General features: G+C 43.8%; 1 protein-coding gene across 2 annotated transcripts in view; it reads left to right on the top strand.

Annotated features, from left to right (window-relative positions):
* Window positions 1–274: 274 nt before the first annotated feature.
* Window positions 275–20,961, top strand: part of IRS1 (insulin receptor substrate 1) — a 67,507-nt gene continuing 46,820 nt past the window's right edge. For both annotated transcript variants that reach the window (XR_004744891.3, XM_002749924.6), the window contains exon 1: window positions 275–4,506. Coding sequence is in view for 1 of the 2 variants with exons in the window: in XM_002749924.6 (XP_002749970.4) it covers window positions 721–4,485 (3,765 nt within the window). In the remaining variant the exon portion in view is untranslated. The remainder of the gene's footprint in view (window positions 4,507–20,961) is intronic.

Here is a 20,961-nt window from a genome sequence, read left to right as displayed (position 1 = left end):
AGCCACTTTCTCCGCCCGCCGAGATGGGCCCGAATGGGGGCTGCAGAGGACGCGCCCGCGGGCGGCGGCAGCAGCAGCAGCAACAGCCGCAGCGCCGCGGTCTCTGCGATTGAGCTGGTATTTGGACTGCTGGTGGCGGCTGGGACGGTTGGGGGGTGGGAGGAGGCGGAGGAGGAGGAGGAGAAGAAGGAGGAGGGAGAACCCAACGTTGGGACTTGGCAACCCGCCTCCCCCTACCCAAGGATATTTAATTTGCCTCGGGAATCTCTACTCCAGAGGGGAACTCAGGAGGGAAGGCGCGCGCTCGCGCACGCCTAGAGGGGCAACGCGGGGACCCCCAACCACTGCCTCCCTGCGCTGGACTCCAGTCGGGGCGGTGAGAGATGCATCTTCGCTCCTTCCCGGTAGCGGCAGTGGCTGAGAAGAGACTTGGCTCTCAAAGGATCAGGGCTGCCCTCATCCCGGACTCACTGCCTCTCTCCCGGGCGTGAAGCGCCGGTAAAACTCCGGTCGGGGTCTCTCTTTGGTGCAGCCGCTGCGTCCTCCTCCAGTTGCCCCTCCCCGGTGCGGTGCGGGAGACTGTGTGGATTTCGGAGTCTGGGGTTTCTGCTGCCTCCAGCCCTATTTGCATGTGTGGGGCTGTGGCGAGGAGCCTTTGCCCCCCACCCGGTTGTTTTTCGGCGCCTCCCTCTGCTCAGCGGCGGTGGTGGCAGCGGCAGCATGGCAAGCCCTCTGGAGAGCGAGGGCTTCTCGGACGTGCGCAAGGTGGGCTACCTGCGCAAACCCAAGAGCATGCACAAACGCTTCTTCGTACTGCGCGCGGCCAGCGAGGCTGGGGGCCCGGCGCGCCTCGAGTACTACGAGAACGAGAAGAAGTGGCGGCACAAGTCGAGCGCCCCCAAACGCTCAATCCCCCTTGAGAGCTGCTTCAACATCAACAAGCGTGCTGACTCCAAGAACAAGCACCTGGTGGCTCTCTACACCCGGGACGAGCACTTTGCCATCGCGGCGGACAGCGAGGCCGAACAAGACAGCTGGTACCAGGCTCTCCTGCAGCTGCACAACCGCGCCAAGGGCCACCACGATGGAGCTGCGGTCCTCGGGGCGGGAGGCGGCGGGAGCAGCTGCAGCGGCAGCTCGGGAGTTGGTGAGGCTGGGGAGGACCTCAGCTACGGGGACGGGCCCCCAGGACCCACATTCAAAGAAGTCTGGCAGGTGATCCTGAAGCCCAAGGGCCTGGGTCAGACAAAGAACCTGATTGGTATATACCGCCTCTGCCTGACAAGCAAGACCATCAGCTTCGTGAAGCTGAACTCGGAGGTAGCGGCTGTGGTGCTGCAGCTGATGAACATCAGGCGCTGCGGCCACTCGGAGAACTTCTTCTTCATCGAGGTGGGTCGTTCTGCCGTGACGGGGCCTGGGGAGTTCTGGATGCAGGTGGATGACTCCGTGGTGGCCCAGAACATGCACGAGACCATCCTGGAGGCCATGCGGGCCATGAGCGATGAGTTCCGCCCTCGCAGCAAGAGCCAGTCCTCGTCCAACTGCTCCAACCCCATCAGCGTCCCCCTGCGCCGGCACCATCTCAACAACCTCCCGCCCAGCCAGGTGGGGCTGACACGCCGATCACGCACCGAGAGCATCACGGCCACCTCCCCAGCCAGCATGGTGGGCGGGAAACCAGGCTCCTTCCGGGTCCGCGCCTCCAGCGACGGTGAAGGCACCATGTCTCGCCCGGCCTCGGTGGACGGTAGTCCTGTGAGTCCCAGCACCAACAGAACCCACGCCCACCGGCACCGGGGCAGCGCACGGCTGCACCCCCCGCTCAACCACAGCCGCTCCATCCCCATGCCAGCTTCCCGCTGCTCGCCTTCGGCCACCAGCCCGGTCAGTCTGTCATCCAGCAGCACCAGTGGCCATGGCTCCACCTCAGATTGTCTCTTCCCACGGCGGTCTAGTGCTTCGGTGTCTGGTTCCCCCAGCGATGGCGGTTTTGTCTCCTCTGATGAGTATGGCTCCAGTCCCTGCGATTTCCGGAGTTCCTTTCGCAGTGTCACTCCGGATTCCGTGGGTCACACCCCACCGGCCCGCGGTGAGGAGGAGCTAAGCAACTATATCTGCATGGGCGGCAAGGGGCCCTCAACCCTGACTGCTCCCAACGGTCACTACATTTTGTCACGGGGTGGCAATGGCCACCGCTACACCCCAGGAACAGGCTTGGGCACTAGTCCAGCCTTGACTGGGGATGAAGCAGCCAGTGCTGCCGATCTGGATAATCGATTCCGAAAGAGAACTCACTCGGCAGGCACATCCCCTTCCATTTCCCACCAGAAGACACCGTCTCAGTCCTCAGTGGCTTCCATTGAGGAGTATACAGAGATGATGCCTGTCTACCCACCAGGAGGTGGCAGTGGAGGCCGACTGCCAGGACACAGGCACTCCGCCTTCATGCCCACCCATTCCTACCCTGAGGAGGGTTTGGAAATGCACCCCTTGGAGCGTCGGGGGGGCCACCATCGCCCAGAAAGCTCCACCCTCCACAGTGATGATGGCTACATGCCCATGTCCCCAGGGGTGGCCCCAGTGCCCAGCAGCCGAAAGGGCAGTGGAGACTATATGCCCATGAGCCCCAAGAGCGTATCTGCCCCACAGCAGATCATCAACCCCATCAGACGCCATCCCCAGAGAGTGGACCCCAATGGTTACATGATGATGTCCCCCAGCAGCAGCTACTCCCCTGACATTGGAGGTGGCCCTGGCAGCAGCAGCAGCAGCAGCAGCAGCAGGGCTGTCCCTTCCGGGAGCAGCTATGGAAAGCTGTGGACAAACGGGGTAGGGGGCCACCATGCTCATGTCTTGCCTCACCCCAAACCCCCAGTGGAGAGCAGCAGTGGCAAGCTCTTGCCTTGCACAGGTGACTACATGAACATGTCGCCAGTGGGGGACTCCAACACCAGCAGCCCCTCCGACTGCTACTACGGTCCTGAGGACCCCCAGCACAAGCCAGTCCTCTCCTACTACTCATTGCCAAGATCCTTTAAGCACACCCAGCTCCCCGGGGAGTTGGAGGAGGGTGCCCGGCATCAGCACCTTCGCCTTTCCGCTAGCTCTGGTCGCCTTCTCTATGCTGCAACAGTGGAAGATTCTTCCTCCTCCACCAGCAGCGATAGCCTGGGTGGGGGATACTGTGGGGCTAGGATGGAGCCCAGCCTTTCACATTCCCACCATCAGGTTCTGCAGCTCCATCTGCCTCGAAAGGTGGACTCAGCTGCTCAGACCAATAGCCGCCTGGCCCGGCCCACGAGGCTGTCCCTGGGGGATCCCAAGGCCAGCACCTTACCTCGGGCTGGAGAGCAACAGCAGCAGCAGCAGCAGCAGCAGCAACAGCAACAGCAGCAGCCCCTGCTGCACCCTCCAGAGCCCAAGAGCCCAGGGGAATATGTGAATATTGAATTTGGGAGTGATCAGCCTGGCTACTTGTCTGGCCCTGTGGCTTCCCACAGCTCACCTTCTGTCAGGTGTCCATCCCAGCTCCAGCCAGCTCCCAGAGAGGAAGAGACTGGCACTGAGGAGTACATGAAAATGGACTTGAGGCCAGGCCGGAGGGCAGCCTGGCAGGAGAGCACTGGGGTTGAGGTGGGCAGAGTGGGCCCCGCACCTCCCGGGGTTGCTAGCATTTGCAGGCCTACCCGTGCAGTGCCCAGCAGTAGGGGTGACTACATGACCATGCAGATGGGTTGTCCCCATCAGAGCTACGTGGACACCTCACCAGTTGCCCCTGTGAGCTATGCTGACATGCGGACAGGCATTGCTGCAGAGGAGGTTAGCCTGCCCAGGGCCACCATGGCTGCTGCCTCCTCAGCCTCGGCAGCCTCTGCTTCCCCCGCTGGGCCTCAAGGGGTAGCAGAGCTGGCTGCCCGCTCATCCCTGCTGGGGGAACCGCAAGGACCTGGGGGCATGAGCGCCTTCACCCGGGTGAACCTCAGTCCTAATCGAAACCAGAGTGCCAAAGTGATCCGTGCAGACGCACAAGGGTGCCGAAGGAGGCACAGCTCCGAGACCTTCTCCTCAACACCCAGTGCCACCCGGCTGGGCAACACGGTGCCCTTTGGAGCAGGGGCAGCAGGAGGGGGCAGTGGCGGTAGCAGCAGCAGCAAGGATGTGAAACGCCACAGCTCTGCTTCCTTTGAGAATGTGTGGCTGAGGCCTGGGGAGCTTGGGGGAGCCCCTAAGGAGCCAGCCCAACTGTGTGGGGCTGCTGGGGATTTGGAGAATGGTCTTAACTACATAGACCTGGATTTGGTCAAGGACTTCAAACAATGCCCTCAGGAGCGCACCCCTCAACCACAGCCACCCCCACCCCCATCCCCACCCCCTCATGAACCCCTGGGCAGCGGTGAGAACAGCTCCACCCCCCGCTCCAGTGAGGATTTAAGCGCGTATGCCAGTATCAGTTTCCAGAAGCAGCCAGAGGACCATCAGTAGCTCAACTGGACATCACAGCAGGTGCGTTTCATGGTGACAAAGAAGACAAAACTGCTTTTAACCTTGTGCTTGAATTCTGTTCTTCGCCTCTGCCCCTTCCTGTTTTTTCCCATTGCTTCCTCAGGGAGAATGCACTTACATTCTCAGGGCACACAAGATGCTCACCCCACAATGACATCTGGCAGAGAGTCAAATAAATATGTAGAAGCAGCCACAGGAGGGCTTTTTCATTTGAGAATTTCCAAGTGAAGTAGTTACTGTGTTTTTAAAACATATATCCTATGCCAGTCCTGAGGTCGGTAAAGTTCCTTACATAAGAACCTTGATCTATTTGTTGAAGTTTTCTTTTCACTATATATTTAGGTCAGCCCTTGGAAGGGACAGTTTTACAAAATTATTTCTTAACACAGGGCCTAAACCCTTCCTTTAAGATACTTTCTGGGAGTCCTTAAGGGTGATCTTATCAAGTTGTTCTCTGTACTTTTGTTCTGTGATTTCCTAATACCAAGGCAACGTAAACAGCACCGGGAAACATTGATTTCTATTCATGCTGCGCTAAAAAGATTCTGGAGTAAGAGCTTTTTAGCAATACATATTTAGAGAGAAGTACTTATCTGTTTTATGATCTCTCAAGAAAGTAATTATGGGAGACATTGTCCTTTTGTTCCTGTACCAGGATTTGTGAAATACTATTCACATACCTGGGCTCTCTTACACAGGGTATGCAGGAAACTCTAGTGTCTGGGACCTATTATTAGTTAAGAGTTACGGGAGTTCATCTCAGTATGTCTATCTTACAGTTATCTCTTCTTGCACTGAGATATTACAGGTATCATTTGGGGGCTACTATACATCTCCAGTAAAATTACTTTTTTTTTGTTTAGAAGAAGGCACATTAAGTCAGGAACATGCCTTCTTATGTTTCGTTTTGTTTTGCATTGAACAGAGTGGCTAAACTCTATACCCTTCACTTTTAGGATATTTGTTGTGTGCCTTTAAGTTCAAGAGTAGGCAGCCCAGTAAATGCTGAAAGTTGGCTTTAGGTCTTCTGAGGCTAATGCCATATTGAAAATGAAAAACATTTGTAATAGGAAATTAGCCTGCCCTTCGTTCTGTTGATCCTGTTTTCTGGTGGTCATAATTGTGGGTAGAAGAGAGGAGTACAGTTTGCAAATAATGTGATGAGTTGGCAATGCAGGAGTTTCCAGCATTTGGAAACACTTTATTCTGACAAACTGATTATCTTGTGAATTTTGTATATGCTTCACAGAATGAGCTTTTAAAAGCATTGATTTTCTTAAAGTGTGTTCATTCATAAGAAGTTAATTTGTGCCCTGGTTTCTTATTGATAGGTATTTGTTTATCATATGTTCATAGTCTTCTTGATTCTGTTTCCAATATTTGATCCATATCATTCTCTATTTTGTAGAACAAGTAAAAGGTATGTGATCATTCAAATGCAGATTTTAGGTGAAATCTGTATGTTATGAAAAGCAATTATTTGATCAGTATTTATTTCAACATTTATTTTCATCATTCACTAGAAGATTTAATTGTGTATATCAACGTCAACGGTACACATCTTGTTATATCAAATGATGTTTTTGGGAGTCAAAATCCCTCAACACTTTAAGCATTTGTATTATAAAGTGCCTCACTGGTAAAAGAATGAGTATTTGAAGAAAACAAGCCAAGCAGAACTAAAATTTTAGTTTTAAAGGAGATGAAGAGAATAAGTTTTTGTTATCTTAATTTGTTTAGGTTTCTTTTTATTAGAGTAGCATAAATAATGTTTGCTCTGAAGAAAATTGATGACCAACTAGAATTTCCATTTTTTAAAAGGGCTTTAAAATAAAATTCTCCTTATGTCTTGGCTGCATTAAAAAACAAAACAAAAAAACCCTACAACCATTGATCCTTAGCCTTCTTTGGGAAAATAAAATATTCTGGAATAATCATGTAATCCTATTTCTAATAATTTTGGAGTAGCAATAAACCGTGCTTTGCACCATGCCAGGAAAATTCTGCAATGCATATTTGAGATGTTTGTGTCTGTGTTTAAAGTGAGGCACCAAATGCTACCTGGCACATTTATATCCCCAATTCTGCTTGCTTGCCTGTGCCCTGTTGAGTCCAAAGATGTTATTCCATAGTTATCTGAAACAGACAGAAGTCAGATCTGTGAGTGACAAACAGCTTTGGCTCCGAATGAGTATATGTGTGAAAATATTATTTTCCTCCCTGCCTCAGCAATTGGTGTCTTTGCTTCTTTTCCTCATTTCTTAGGTAAAACCTGAGACACGGTGAAAGGAATAGAGGTATGATGAGGGGTGTGCTCTGTTGAAACATCTCGGGTTGTTTAAATTTTTTCATTGTCTGTTAGAGGAGAACACTTGTGAAGCACTGAGCTCAGGAGCTCCACTTGTTGGAAGCCTTTCTGCTTTACCTAGTCCAGCAACATTTTCTGTCTGCCCTTTCTCTTGCATCGCCTCTTAGTTCTGACCTGCTCGTTTTCTCCTACTATCCCCTGCTATCTCTTTGTTTCCACCTCTTATTTCAGGTTCCTGACATTGTCCTTTTTTTTCTTTCGCTCCTTTTCAGAATTTTGCAGTACTTGTGGCCCACTCTCTGCAGAGAGTAAATCGAGAACCCAAGAAGCAGGGCAAAAAGGGCCTCTCACACTGGGTCCGCCACCTTTACCCGGCATCAAATTTGTATTTTAGTTTTGAAATTGCAGGCGACAAAGACACAGACCCCAGCCATGCCTTTTGGGTTCAGTTTTTTGTTTTTGTCATTCTTGGTTATCCCCTTTTAAAAGAAAAGAAAAACAGAAAAAGCCTCTTTCCATTTCTTTTTTATTTTGTTTCCTTTTTGTGATGTCAAAGATTCCGTACCTCCAAGGTTGCCTCCTCTCCCTCCCCTTTCCCCTGCCGTGTGGCCTTTTTGGTTGGCGCAAACCCCCTCGGCCCTGGCACTTTCCCTTTTCCGGGTCACCTCCGCTTCCTGCATTCCTTCTCCTCCCTCCTCCGAGCCCCCTTTCACCCGGGGTTGGGAATCTGCAGTGAGGACACCCTTGGGTCTCCCGCCCCCACCCCCCTCGAGTCCTCCCGGGCGACCGGCCCCCGTCCCTGGCCGCGTGGTAGGCGTGGGCGGGCGAGGGCCCGTCCTCGGGCACAGCTGCGCAGCTCTGGGCCTCCGGGCGGGCGGGCGGGGCGGCTGGGTGCTGATTGGCTCTCACCACAGCCAATCAGCGTGTGAAATTGCCAGCAGCGGAGGGTGAGGGGCGGGGCTCTCCGCAGATTCCCCCGGCGTTGGTGGCAGGCGGGCGTCCCTGGGCCGTTTTCTCCCATCCCACGTCTTGCACCTCTTTCCTGCGGGTGCCTGCAGGCTGAGCCACAGGCCCCCTTCGCACCGCGCCCGCCGACTGAGGACGTTGTGCCCTCAGCAGTATTCCTGCATTTGGAGCAGAATCCTAAGAATGAAAAAGTCCAACCAGCCCACGGACGGGGGCCGGAAACACACACTTCCTCTTATTTTTAATTGAGAAAAATCCAGGCCAGACCATGTGACGAGCCCCATTTTGTTTCCCTCCTCTCTTTACTATGGTTTACTACGAGGCCACGTTCCTTCATCTTCCTGTCTCGAGATCCGCGAGCAGGAGGGAGCCCCGCACGTGGCTTTGGGTCGAGGGGGTTGGCCCCCACCACCGAGGGAGAGAGAGGGACCTGCGAGTGCTGCTGCAGCGGTCGTTTTGGGTCATTGGGGGAGGGTGAAATATTTTGGCTCCAGAGCGCCCTAGGCTCCGTACACTAGTAAAGCGCTTGAGCTAGCAAGAGCTAGGAAGACGCAGCCTCCTGGGCTGTAAGAGAGTTAACAGAGAAATGATCTGCTTGCAGATCCTGAGAACCCCGTGTGACGAGGGTTTGGTTACTGTGTTCCCTAAAGGCTTGGAGGAAATGCTGTCGCCTTCTTAGACACAGATTCATTTTTCCACCATTGACAGTCTCAGTGACAGCCTGTCGAGTCAGGCTGGGCACATCGATTTTGAAAGCCTGCTAGATTTATGCACCCTCCAGTAACCAAAATTATGTGAGATATATTACTGCATGGGATGGAACATGTGTTCAGATTTGGCCTTTCTAAAATAAGGAAAATAAGGAAGAGAAGTGCTATGGGATTATTTTCTCCCCCGCCTTCCCTCTTAAATAAGCATTTCTGACTAGCTAGCATCCCTCTTGTATCACTGAATCATAAGACCGCAGGGCAGCACTTTTTCTGAGGGGCCAAATGAAACATTGCAGGTGGAAACGTACCAAGCAGGTGCAAATGCTGTGCCCCAAAACTGCTACTGAGCAGTGGGAGAGAGTTTCCCTGTTGTTCCAGAAAAGTTTGAGCATCTAATAATTTGCTTAATGTTTACAATTGTTTAGGTAGATTTTTATATTAAAAAATAAATCCACAAAATGTTGCATATATTGTAGTTATTTCTCTGAGTTCCCCCGCAATAAATACTGTCCCAGCATTGCTGTACAGGAAGGGGCTTGGGATCCAAAAGGGCATGCCACTGTTTTTTTTTTTTCTTTTTAGTTTATCAGAATTCCAGGAAAATAGTTTTGTTCTATCTTAAATGATGCAATGGAAAAAGCAGTTCTTGGGAGCCAGAGATCTTGGGCTTCAACACAGCCTGTACCCTTCACTAGCTGAGTGACCTTGGGCAAGTCACTTAATTTCTCTGGACCTACTTCCTCTTCAGTAACTTGAGGATTTTGTTCTAAATTATTCTAACCTCCTTTGCAGCTCTAAACATAGGAATGTTGTGGAGAAAATGACTGATACTATTTAATGGGTCAGTTGCAATGAGGATTCTTTCCGAAGAAGCTGTTGACAGGGTCATCGTAAAGGATTAGAATAGCCTGTTCTGTCCAGTTCTAGCCTTTGGTTCAGACATTGTTTATGGCCAGACTAGGGGCCTGGAAGAAAAATATTGTTTGATTCAGGCTGATTTTAACCTTTCTTGCTTTGAGGGGACATTTTCAAGTTTTAACAGACCTTAAAACAAACCCTCCTGAATGCACCAGTCTAAGTTTTTGGAACTATCTCTAGACTGGATTAAGCTGTTCTTCCTTCCACCTTTTTAAAAATAAAATGTGTGTGGGAATGCAAGGCACCTGCTAGTTCCTGCATCCTAAGGTCAACTGTCAGAAACATCTCACCCCTCCCCACAGTATAGATTAAGCTTTAACCAGTGCACACTGTGGAAATCAACACATGCATCCTGTTGGAAATCACTTTTTCAGAGGTGGTGTGTTTGTGGATAATGTTTCTCATTTGTAGCATAAGTGTTCTTCAGTGAGATAGCTATTTAAGTGAATGGAAAGGAAATGTGAGAAGCCAATTGCGGACTATAGGAGGTCTTCCACAATTTTTTGTTGAGTTTTATTTTTCTCTCTTAGTTGTATGAAAGAACTCAATATTTCTCTTGCTGGTAAAATTAGTGTTGTCCACTTTAGGGTTTTTGATTAGTTAGTTGAGCCGACACTGCTTGACCAACCCTGTGTTATCTTGGCTGTTGAGTTGTCAATATATTCAGAAGCTCTGGCCTTTTTTCTCCCTCCATGTGGATTTCACAAATCATTAAAATAGTCTGTTGCCTCTTCAAAAACTCCATGGACTTATTCTTTATCAATCCTCTCACTATAATCAGATATGTGTCTTAGCTGAATAGTATATAAATGGTTCCTTTTATTTTGATGGGCTGGTACTGTAGTATATTGGAACATTACGCAGTTTTAAGATTTTGTTTGGTTTTAAAGCCATTTCCTCAACTATTTCCTCATGTTACAAAATTACTGGAAGATGTATTCAAGGAAAATAGCTTCTTGTGAATCATGCTTAAGTCAGTTTCACACTAAAGATTCTGTAACTTTTTTTTCATACTAGTATTTTTTTTTTTGCATGTAAAAGAATAGATCCTGGCTCTACCACATTTATAATTATATAACTGTTTTATTATTTTGTTACCTTATTAGTCCATAGCTACACAGCAGATTTTAAAAGCTCTTTTTAAAATGAAGCATGTTTAGAAAGTGTAATCATATTAAATTTTAACTTAAAATTACATTTTAATATTAGTATGGTATAATAATTGTATACTAATTTCAGAACAGCATGACATAGTTACTAAAATTTATTGGAAAGCTTTTTAAGAGGATAGGTTAGTAAGTATCATCTCTTTGCTTCTATTTTGGTCTTACACTTTGGAAATGCTAGTACCGCTCCCATTCTTAATTCACAGAAAAATGGAGAAGATGGATTAGATAAGTATAAGGTACTGTCATGTATGGTAAAAGGAACACTTGCTGTTTTGATAGTATTCTTGCAGGAGGCTCTGCTATAATCTATTTATTAAAGTAAATTTGATTGGATAAATGTTATTTGTGTTTATTCAGTGAGTCTTTGAATAATAGAGCTTTAAAAAAATTATGTGTTTATGTTGAAAAGGCTTTTTGACCTCTTTTCTGTATTTTCCATTCATAATGGCAATAGAGTTGAATACATGGGTCAGACTACGATTCTAGTTGTAGTTATCTTAAAGTAGAGTAGAGATTTTGTGGTTTTATTACTATACCTGGAACGTTTTATTGAATAAACTGAGTTGGATTGCACTCATTGTATTCCTTTGACCATCCCATGTTTTTTAAATATTGCATATTACATATGTATCCCTGCACTCCGCTTTTATTGTTGACCAAAGAATACTTTGATGCAGATTCTCTGATCCTCCCTGACATATTTAGGTCATGTTGCTGAACAGTATCACTTAATCTTGAGATGTTTTCTTAACGCTTATTGAAATGATCAAAGAGACTTTTTTTTTTTCACATATATTTAATGTGGCAAATTGTGTTCTGCACAGAAAGTCATGGCTTTGACTTTTAGGAAGGATATGATCTAAGTGAGCTGGCAGAGTATTAAAAGGCATTTATAAACATTTAGCAGTTAGTTCAAGGCCACTGGAATAATCAGTAATTGCTATGCAGTCAACTGTCGTTTATCTGATCTTCTCCAATCATCATGTTCATGTTCATTTAAAAACGATTGGGAAGGGTCTATGGATATGAAAAAATAATTATATTTACCCTAGAGTTTTAGGGGTGGTGGGGACGTCAGAAGATCAGAAGATCTTTAAGTGTCGTTAATACTATTCAAGGCCACCTATTTCTCAACCCTAACATAAATTATCTGCTTTTGGTCAAAAAGGCCCTAAGACAATTTTTCTTGTTCTTCCTCTCTCCTTCCGTTTACTCAGTCAGCACTACTGAGCACCGATCATGTTCCAAATAGCATACCTTTTATCGAAAGGGGATGAAGGTGGATTCATGGAAACGGAGGGGAAAAAATGGTGCTGAGAGGAGATCACCAAATTAGTTCCCAGATTTCTTATGGCATAAATTATCTGGTAAAAGCAAATCAAGATTCAGATTGTGGAGTTCACGAAAGTTGGCATTTTTCATAAACCTAAAGGGCAAAAGTGCCTGTCTACCTTAAAGGTTTGTGTTTTTCTGAATCTTTCTAACCATGGCTACCTGTCTGACAATACCACCAGTATATTAAATAATCAGGAAAGTTGTTGAAACTCTCATTTGGAAGAACAGTTCGTTTTGGATATTAAGTTTGCAAACATAATATTGGCAAGAAGCAGGAAAAAGCTATCTTTGCTTTGGATCTTTAGTCCCAGTGAAAGCAGCCAGAAGAAGAGGCATCCAGCTGTTAAATGAAGAGGGACTGAATGTGGACTTGTTATGAGCTGATCAGTGTTAGGAAATAGGGGGTGAAAGTGGGGGCTACAAAAGAAATTTAAAGTCTTTTCTAGGTCTCTTAACATTGTTATTCAAGGACTTCTTTTTTTCCTTTGGGTGGGTGGTTTTATTTTTAATAAAGGCTCTAGCACTTTGAACTGTGGTATTTAGCTTGCTTCTGCCTGGAACTATAATCACTTGAGATTTCTCTCCTTCTGTTTTGATGATATGTGGTCATATTTATTTTTAAGTTCGTGGTAGTGTCTTACACAAACATTAAAAGAAACATTTTTTTTTAGACTTCCAAGTTTTATAATAGTTTGCTGGGTCTCTTCATGCTATTTTTTTCTCTGTGCTTTTGGTGTAGGTGATACGTGTACATGCTATGTTTCAAGTGTTTTTGTCTGTTTGTTTTGTTTTTTTTTTTTGTTTTTTGAAAACAGGTGGAGAGTAAAAAATAATGCTCCCTCCCACCTTTGTTCCCAATTTCTTATAGGCCACCATCACTGCTGGGTTTTATCTTTCCAGAGATAAACTGCTTATAAATTTTGAAGCTTTGTAATAGAAAGTTGGTTAAATACCCAACTGCTCAAAGTCTTCTATGGAAGAATATGCTTTCAGCACTTAAAGAGGCACAGCAGACTTACTGGATTTGTTGTTGTTGTTGTTGGTGGTGGTGTTATTGTTAAAAGAGAAAAAAAGGACACTTTACTTTCTGTGTCTTTTTTCAATCCCCAGATTCAAAAAGTTGCTAGTGATTAATCTACTATAACAGTGAAGGGGAAAAGCATAGGTTAAAAAATGATCTGGTTTTCAAGTTGGAAACATTTGTTCAAATTAAGAAAAGTGTCTTCTAAATTTTTATTTCTTATATATTTATTTATTTTTGTTTGCTTTTTGAGGCAGAGTCTTACTCTGTCACCTAGGCTGGAGTGCAGTGCCATTCTCCAGCTTCAGCCTCCTGAGTAGCTGGGATTATAGGTGTGCATCACTGCGCCTGGCTAAATTTTGTATTTTTAGTAGAGATGTGGTTTCACCTTGTTGGCCAGGCTGGTCTTGAACTCCTGACTTCAAATGATCTTCCTGCCTTGGCCACCCAAAGTGCCAGGATTACAGGTATGAGACACAACACCTGGCCAGAAAAGTGTGTAAGTTTTTAAACACCACCAATTCCAATCTTTATTACTCTATTTTCTTTTCCTGGTACTCAGGCATTTGCTCTCCCAACACTGAGTGAATAGCTTAGTTCTTAATATAGTGTAATGGGATTAAGTATGAAGGTTAAGGATCTTTTTGAAGAATTTCTGGATACCAATGTCTCATATTTTCCAGTGCTCAAAAGAATTAATGCTTTTTATTGGAATAGTCTTTCAACATTTCAAAATTCTAGGAACAACTTATTTTATACACAAGACTACATACAACTAAGTAATTTATTTACACTAGTGATTTCTTCTCACTTATTTTCTCTAAAGTTATTAACACTTGCGAGGAATAGAATTTAGAGAATCTGCCTTGTATCCTAAGGAAGATGTGTATTGCTGAGATGACTGTTTTGAAGGAAAGAGGAGCTTCTCTTGGTCAAAAACATTTATGACTGATACCCTGCTATTCTTGATGATTGTGGTCTAGGAAGAGAATGAATAGAATTAGGTAGCTCTGTTACAAAACAGAAGCTTTTAAGAATGTGGTAACAGGTAACGTTTGAATTAGAATTGTCAGTGTTTGTGTGTGTGTGTGACTTACCAGTAAGAGTATGCTAATAGCAATAGTATTAGTTTTCATCCAGATTAAAGTAATGATGAATGAAATTCATCAATATGAAGGAAAATTTTTAAAAGCTGTTAAAGAGTTTTATATATGAAGCTATCTAGTTTCTCAGGTATAAATAACATTTAGCTTTTGATATGTAACAAACCGCAATCAAACGAAGTGCTTTAAAACATCAGTCATTTACAAGGTCACAATTCTGTGTGTTGGTGATTTAGGCTGAGTTCAGCTGGGCAGTTCTTCTGCTTGTCTCATAAGGGTAAATGCATATGGTTCAGTCAGTTGTAGGGTTGACTGGGGCCTGGTTGTTTAGGATGCTCTTCCTTGCATATCTAGTGGATGATGCTTGCTGTCAGTTGCTGCTTGCTATTGACTGGTATATGTATCTCCAGCAAGCTGATCCAGTCCTCATGTGGTATTAAACAGATTCCCAGCAGCAAGAACAGGGAAGCAATGAATACATAAGTCCTTTTCAAGCCTCTGTTTACATCAGATTTGCTACTTTCCCATTGCCTAAAGCAAGTGACATAGCCACATGGAGTATCAAAGGGTAAAACAGAGATGCTGTTAGATAAGCCAGATTGTCTGACTTACTACGATACCATGGTATACTAAACGCAGTCATTTGTTGTCATTAGTAAATGTTTAGATGTTTATCATGAAGATTTCTACCTTTGGGTGAAATGTCAGTGATTTCCTTCATATTAGGATAGTACAATTTTTCCATCATATTTTTTTTTTGGAAAAACATGAACACTTATATTCCCTTAAATAAATATTCGTTGAGTTTATTCTGTGAGCCTAGCAGTGGAGACTGAAATACGTGTTTCCCTGACTTTGTGTCACTTTACAGGGGCCAAAGAATAAACAAGTAAATAAAGAAATACACTACTGCAAAATGTGGCATGAGGAATAGGAAGGGCAAAGTGTTATGAAGTGAAATAACAGGACCTACTGTAAATGTAGGGGCAGGAAATGATTTCAGAAAATACATAATGTACTTCTATTATTCAGGAGAAACAAACATTTTTATATTACATACTCTGTGGGCCAGGTACAGATTCAGGTCTTGACGGCATCTTTTTAAGAGTGAGATCTCCTTAAGAATACCTCTTATTAGATGAATGAAGGCTGAAAGCTCACCTCTGAGTAAAACATTCAAAAATGACTACTGAGTTTTCTAGTAGTAGACACAGTTGTCTCTACTTTTAGTGCCATTGGTGGATAGTGAAAATACATTATTTGTATTACATGCCTACTATGAGCTAGGTTAGAGGATTAGACTGTGTTTGGTTTTGTTTTTTGTTTTGAGATGGAGTCTCACTGTGTTGCCCAGGCTGGAGGGCAGCAGTAAGATCTTGGCTAGCTGCAGCCTCCACCTTCTGGGTTCCAGCGATACTCCTACCTCAGCAGCATGCCCAGCTAATTTTTGTATTTTTAGTAGAGATGGGTTTCGCCATGTTGGCCAGACTGGTCACAAACTCCTGACCTCAAGTGATCTGCCCACCTTGGCCTCTAAAAATCTGGGGTTACAGGCGTGAGCCACTGCACCCAACCAAGGGTTATACTTTGTAACAGTCCTCAGGTGGCTCACACAGGACCTGAAAGCGAATATGGTAATGGAAGGGAACCCAGAGCTAGGGGATATAGTTCCACTGTCCCTTCATCAATGACTGACTCCTTATTCCCACTTACACAACAAGCTGGGCCATATGAGAAGTGGTACAGGGCGCTGGACATTTTGTGGGGCAAGGTGGAGAGCAAGGGCTGAGATGGAGTCAGAGACTTTGAAATGGTTTGAAAGGGCTTTTGCTGCCTGAGCAGAAATCTAGATTTGGGGAACAGAGTTGCTGATGATTGGAAAGCAAATACAGATGATTTGCCACATCCCACTCAAAGCAAAGGCAGTTCTTTAGTTAACTCCACACAGCTCTCCCATCAGCTACTATTTACGTTTTTCTTTTACCAGAATCTCAAATACCTTACATATTCCTGAGGTTATAGAAAGACACAAAACAAGACACTGTATAAAATATATTGTGGAGGGGAGCCCAGAGGGAGAGGCTGAAAGTTGAATGTGGTGGTATTTATATTGTGATCTTGGCAGTTCAGGCCACCCCCCTAACCCTCTCCTTGCTAGCTCCCTCTGCCCCCCTTCCCAATTCCAGCTAAACAATAACTTCCTTTCAAAGCAGATCTCATTCCTTCTGGTTAGGTTAAGGGATATTAATATTACATTTTTAAAAGAATGGGTAATGAATTAATTTCTAAAAATATTTTATTTCCATTTGTAGGGTACCCTGGAAGCTACCAAGAGTATAATTAAAACTTTCCATTTTGCCCAAATGTGTGTGTGTGTGTGTGTGTGTGTGTGTGTGTGTGTGTGTGTGTTTAGGGGTGGGGAGGAGGGTTAGGGAGTGGAAACTGCAGTCCAATAAAAAAAGGTTACATTCCTAAAACTTGGTCTTTAGAAATATTTTGCAGCCTGAGCCTTTAGTCCTTCACAAGTCCCTACAAAGACCGACCTTCAGAAACTGTGTAGGCTTGTTGTTTCTTGGGCCTTTGAACTGGGTGAAGAATGTGTCTCAAGATGGAAAAATGAATGACTGGTGCTTTAGCCTCCAGCTCCAAGCTTGCTGGAGAAAAGTTATTGTATCTTCAAAGCCTGCTTCCCACCATGCTGTATTAGTTAGATGGACCTATGGAAAGTGTCTTTGCATTATCAAGTACACAACAAAAACCCATACCACCCAATTCGGTCTAATTCACTGGCTCCTTTTAGGTGGATTTTTAATTAATGTGTCTCCTCTCTAAGAATAGAGCCCCATTCCACCGCTCCCTCCCAACCCCAACTCATAGGATTTACTGTTACTCACCAGTTTAGGAACCTTCAGCCTTTTCTTTTCTTTTCCTTTTTTTGTGGCATGGGAAATATTATTTTTAAAAATAATGGCAGAAGTTATTTAGAAACAATTCTCCTATCTAAGAAGAGGTCTGAATGAATTTCCAGAAAAAGTAAATAAAATTGCATTGCAATGTAAAAGTAATGCATTTAAATGCACTGACCAAAGAAAATGCCCAAATCTTTTATTAGTTGGGTCCAAGTGTACCTACCACCCTGCCTCTCTTTTTAGTTCATAAAATTTACCCCTTCATGAAGGATGATGGAAGTGGTAACACCACCTGTCCTTGCTCCAGTTACTGGTTTTATGGCACTCCTTCCTACTAAAAATTGTGAGCTGCTTCAGAGTAGTCTCAGTCTTCATTTCATGACTCCATTATCCAAGTTGGTGCTCACAAAATACTTTCCACATTGAAAACGTATTTATCAACAGTTCAGGGAAGAGTCTTGAAATCAAGGGAGAGGATGACTTTATAAAAGTTTCAAACAAGAACAATAATGTGGATTTTTTTTGAGTACCTCAAGCCGTTTCATTTGCCAAATATTTTAAAAATTCAGATTTAACAATATCAGCTACATTAAAAATAGTCAATCAAAATTACAAGAGTTTTTGTAATCTGGTATGACTGAATATGAAAATGTGGGTGAAATAAATTGCAACTCCTATGTATCTTAAGTCTTGGACACTTCCTCCGTTCCCTCAAACCATTCTTTTGAAGATTGACAGAAACTTTGCTTTGTTTTGACAAGATTTATTTCTGTGCTTCCAACAGTAGCTCATCAGCTTATTCTTCTAGTTCTTCTGATGTTAATTGCAGCTTACTGATCTAGGTCACAGCATAGCATTTTCACTGAGGTTTCAGATATCAAAAGCAATGAGAAAATCATTTGAAAAGTAAACATTATATCATAGCTTCCTCTCTTTTTATTTACTTACTGAGACAGAGTCTTGCACTTTCATCTGGGCTGGAGTACAGTGGTGCAATCTCGGCTCACCACAACCTCCGCTTCCTGGGTTCAAGCGATTCTCCTGCCTCAGCCTCGCAAGTACCTGGGATTATAGGTGTGTACCACCACGCCCGGCTAATTTTTTGTATTTTTAATAGAGATGGTGTTTCATCATGTTGGCCAGCTGGTCTCTAACTCCTGACCTCATGATTCACCTGCCTCAACCTCCCAAAGTGCTGGGATTACAGGCATGAGCCACTGTGCTCAGCCACTACTTCTGTTTTTAAAGAGGCCAGTTACAAAATTTGTGATGTATAGACCTCCCTTGTCATGTCTCCCATTGCTCCTCCTTTTTCTTCCTCTTGGGAATATTGTTGCTAATTAGCCCCTCTACTAAAATATGGGTAAAGTCTGGGAAAAGGAATTAAATTTAGATGAGTCAATTTTGCCAGTTTAGCTCTTGGTAGCTACTCTGCTAAAATATTCCCTTGGTCTGGAAAATTGAACTTAATTGCTCAGATTTGAGACTTTTCCCCTGCAGTCCCTGACGTTTGTTTCCACACAGGCTGGACTGGTGTGATGGCCAAAGTAACGGTATGTGTATTCTAAACTGGTGTGTCAGCCATTGTAGCAATTGTTTTCAAACATTGTTGGACATTTGAAGTATTGAGCTGAAACTTAGGATCCAGACACTTTTATAATACTTATGGCAGAGCATTTGTCACATTTGGGTATGAAACCCACAACTCCACAAGATTTGTAGAAATAAGTTCTATTTTATTTTAAATAAGACTTCAGTTTTATTGGCTCTTCACAGCTGTTTCACATTTATGCTGCTTTCTAAAGCTTGAAGATGTGTGTCCTCATAGGTATGTGCCTAGTATCGAGCTAGGCTATTTCTCTTTCCACTAGCGTGGCTGAGTAGGTTTGAATGCTCAGTGGAATGAGTCTGGCATTTGGTAGATACTATTTGTTATATCTAAATAATGAATGAATGTTGGACCATAGGGTTTTAAAGCACAGTATGGAAAATATATCAGCGCCTCATTTATTTGTAGACCAGAATTATATTCTATTCAGGAAATAGAGTTTCTGTTAACTACATTACTACTCCTGACACTTGGTAGGTATTGAATATTTTCTTAGATTTTTCCATTCATTGCAGAATTAAGCTGTTATAATTGCCGAACCTGAAATTTAAAAGAGATTGTAACTGGTCATGAAGATCCTGGTGGGAAATTGCTGAAGACTCGAATGTTTGTAGACCTGACATGAGAGAGCATGCTGGTTAAGTAGTGCAATAAGGAGCTAGTGAATTTCTACTCAGTCCCAGGCATATTCTTAAGTTCTTGAATTACAACTGTGAAGAAAACAGACAAAAATTCAGGCTTTCATAGAACTTCCTTTCTTGAGAGCCATGTAAGTAAGAAAGCTGTAGAGGACCAGCTTCTCTAGGGCACATTTTTGTGATGTAATAAGGCAAAATATAAAAGAGAAGGAAGTAAGGATTTAAGTTGACGTATATGTGCTTAAGAGAGATTGTCTTACATGAAAGTCAAGATCTGGACCAGGCGACATATTGAGAGAGGATGTTAGGAGTATGTGGTATATCTGCGAGGCCCTAGAGAAGACTGGGCTGGCAACAAGTATGGCCACCTACTTGTACTGGGCCATGGGTGTTGGAGGAAGCAGGGGTGTCATGAGCCATAGCTTATGTTGCAACATTGGATGGTAGTAATTTTCACTGGATATTTTTAAGCGTTTTTTTCTAAAGACTATTATGCAAAACTGGTAATGTATATACTCTAATCTCTCTTTTCCAAAATTATATTTGATAATTCTGTTAGAAAAGTATTTGATGTTTGGGAGGAAAGAGTATCTTGAAATGCTCTTATATGAAAAGCTTTTACTTTGGTATTGCTGTGTATTTTACAAGCAAGGCTCTTCAGGCATATTCTTGTTAAATCCATACATCACAAGAGGAAATCCCACAATTTTAAGGTTGCTTTTTCTAGTGGATAACAGCTTTTATGGTGAGGAAATTTCTTTATTACTAACTTAAATCCTTCACTTACATGTGAGAGAATTTCCTTCATTCTGATTTTAGTAGTCATGACAAGCGGCCTTTTTTAAAAAATTGAGGCTATAAATTATATTTTTATCAGAAGATTTAAATTATATTATAGAAATATACTGTAAAGTACTATTAAGTTCTAAAAACAAACTTAAAATTCAATGAACATATTTAAATGTGCAGAAGATTAAATGGAAAATTATAACCTTGGTACGCAAGTCATCAGTTTGCTAAAAGAGGAAATAAGACAGGAAATGAATTTTCTAAGAAATTCTTAGAAAAAATATTTATAAATAGAAAATATTTTATAATAGATCAGACAATACTAATTAAAGTGACTATGACTTTTCTGGGTTTCAAATATAACATATATGTATTTGCTGAAATTTAATAATAGGGTCAGTATGTTTGTCCATTTTCATGCTGCTGATAAAGACATACCTGAGACTGGGCAATTTACATAATAAAGAAGTTTAATGGACTTACAGCTGCACATTGGGGTGGGGAGGGAGCGGAGAGGGGGCGGGAAGCATCACATCATGGCAAAGAGGAGCAAGTCATCTCTTGTGTGGATGGCAGCAGGCAAAAAGAGAGCACAGAGAAACTCCCATTTTTATAACATAAGATCTCATGAGACTCATTCACTATCATGAGAATAGCACAGGAAAGACTCACTCCATGATTCAGTCACTTCCTACTGGGTCCCTCCTACAACACATGGGAATTGTGGGAGCTACAAGATAAGATTTGGATGGGGGCACAGAGCCAAACCGTATCAGTTGGTTTCCTCTGAAAGAAATTTTGCATCAACCAACTGTTCTATGGAAAACAATAATTCATCAAATACAGGTTACAATTTGGGGTTCTGTAAGTGGTCAGGAAATTTAAATAGGTTTGAAAATCCCATAGAAAACAAAATACCTGAATATTTATATAGTCACCTAAACTTGTTTTATCATTCATTTTTAACTCAATAGCATTTT

This window comes from Callithrix jacchus, chromosome 6, assembly GCF_049354715.1.
Source record: "Callithrix jacchus isolate 240 chromosome 6, calJac240_pri, whole genome shotgun sequence".
Lineage (NCBI taxonomy): Eukaryota > Metazoa > Chordata > Mammalia > Primates > Cebidae > Callithrix > Callithrix jacchus.
This window is presented reverse-complemented; position numbering and strand designations above follow the sequence as displayed.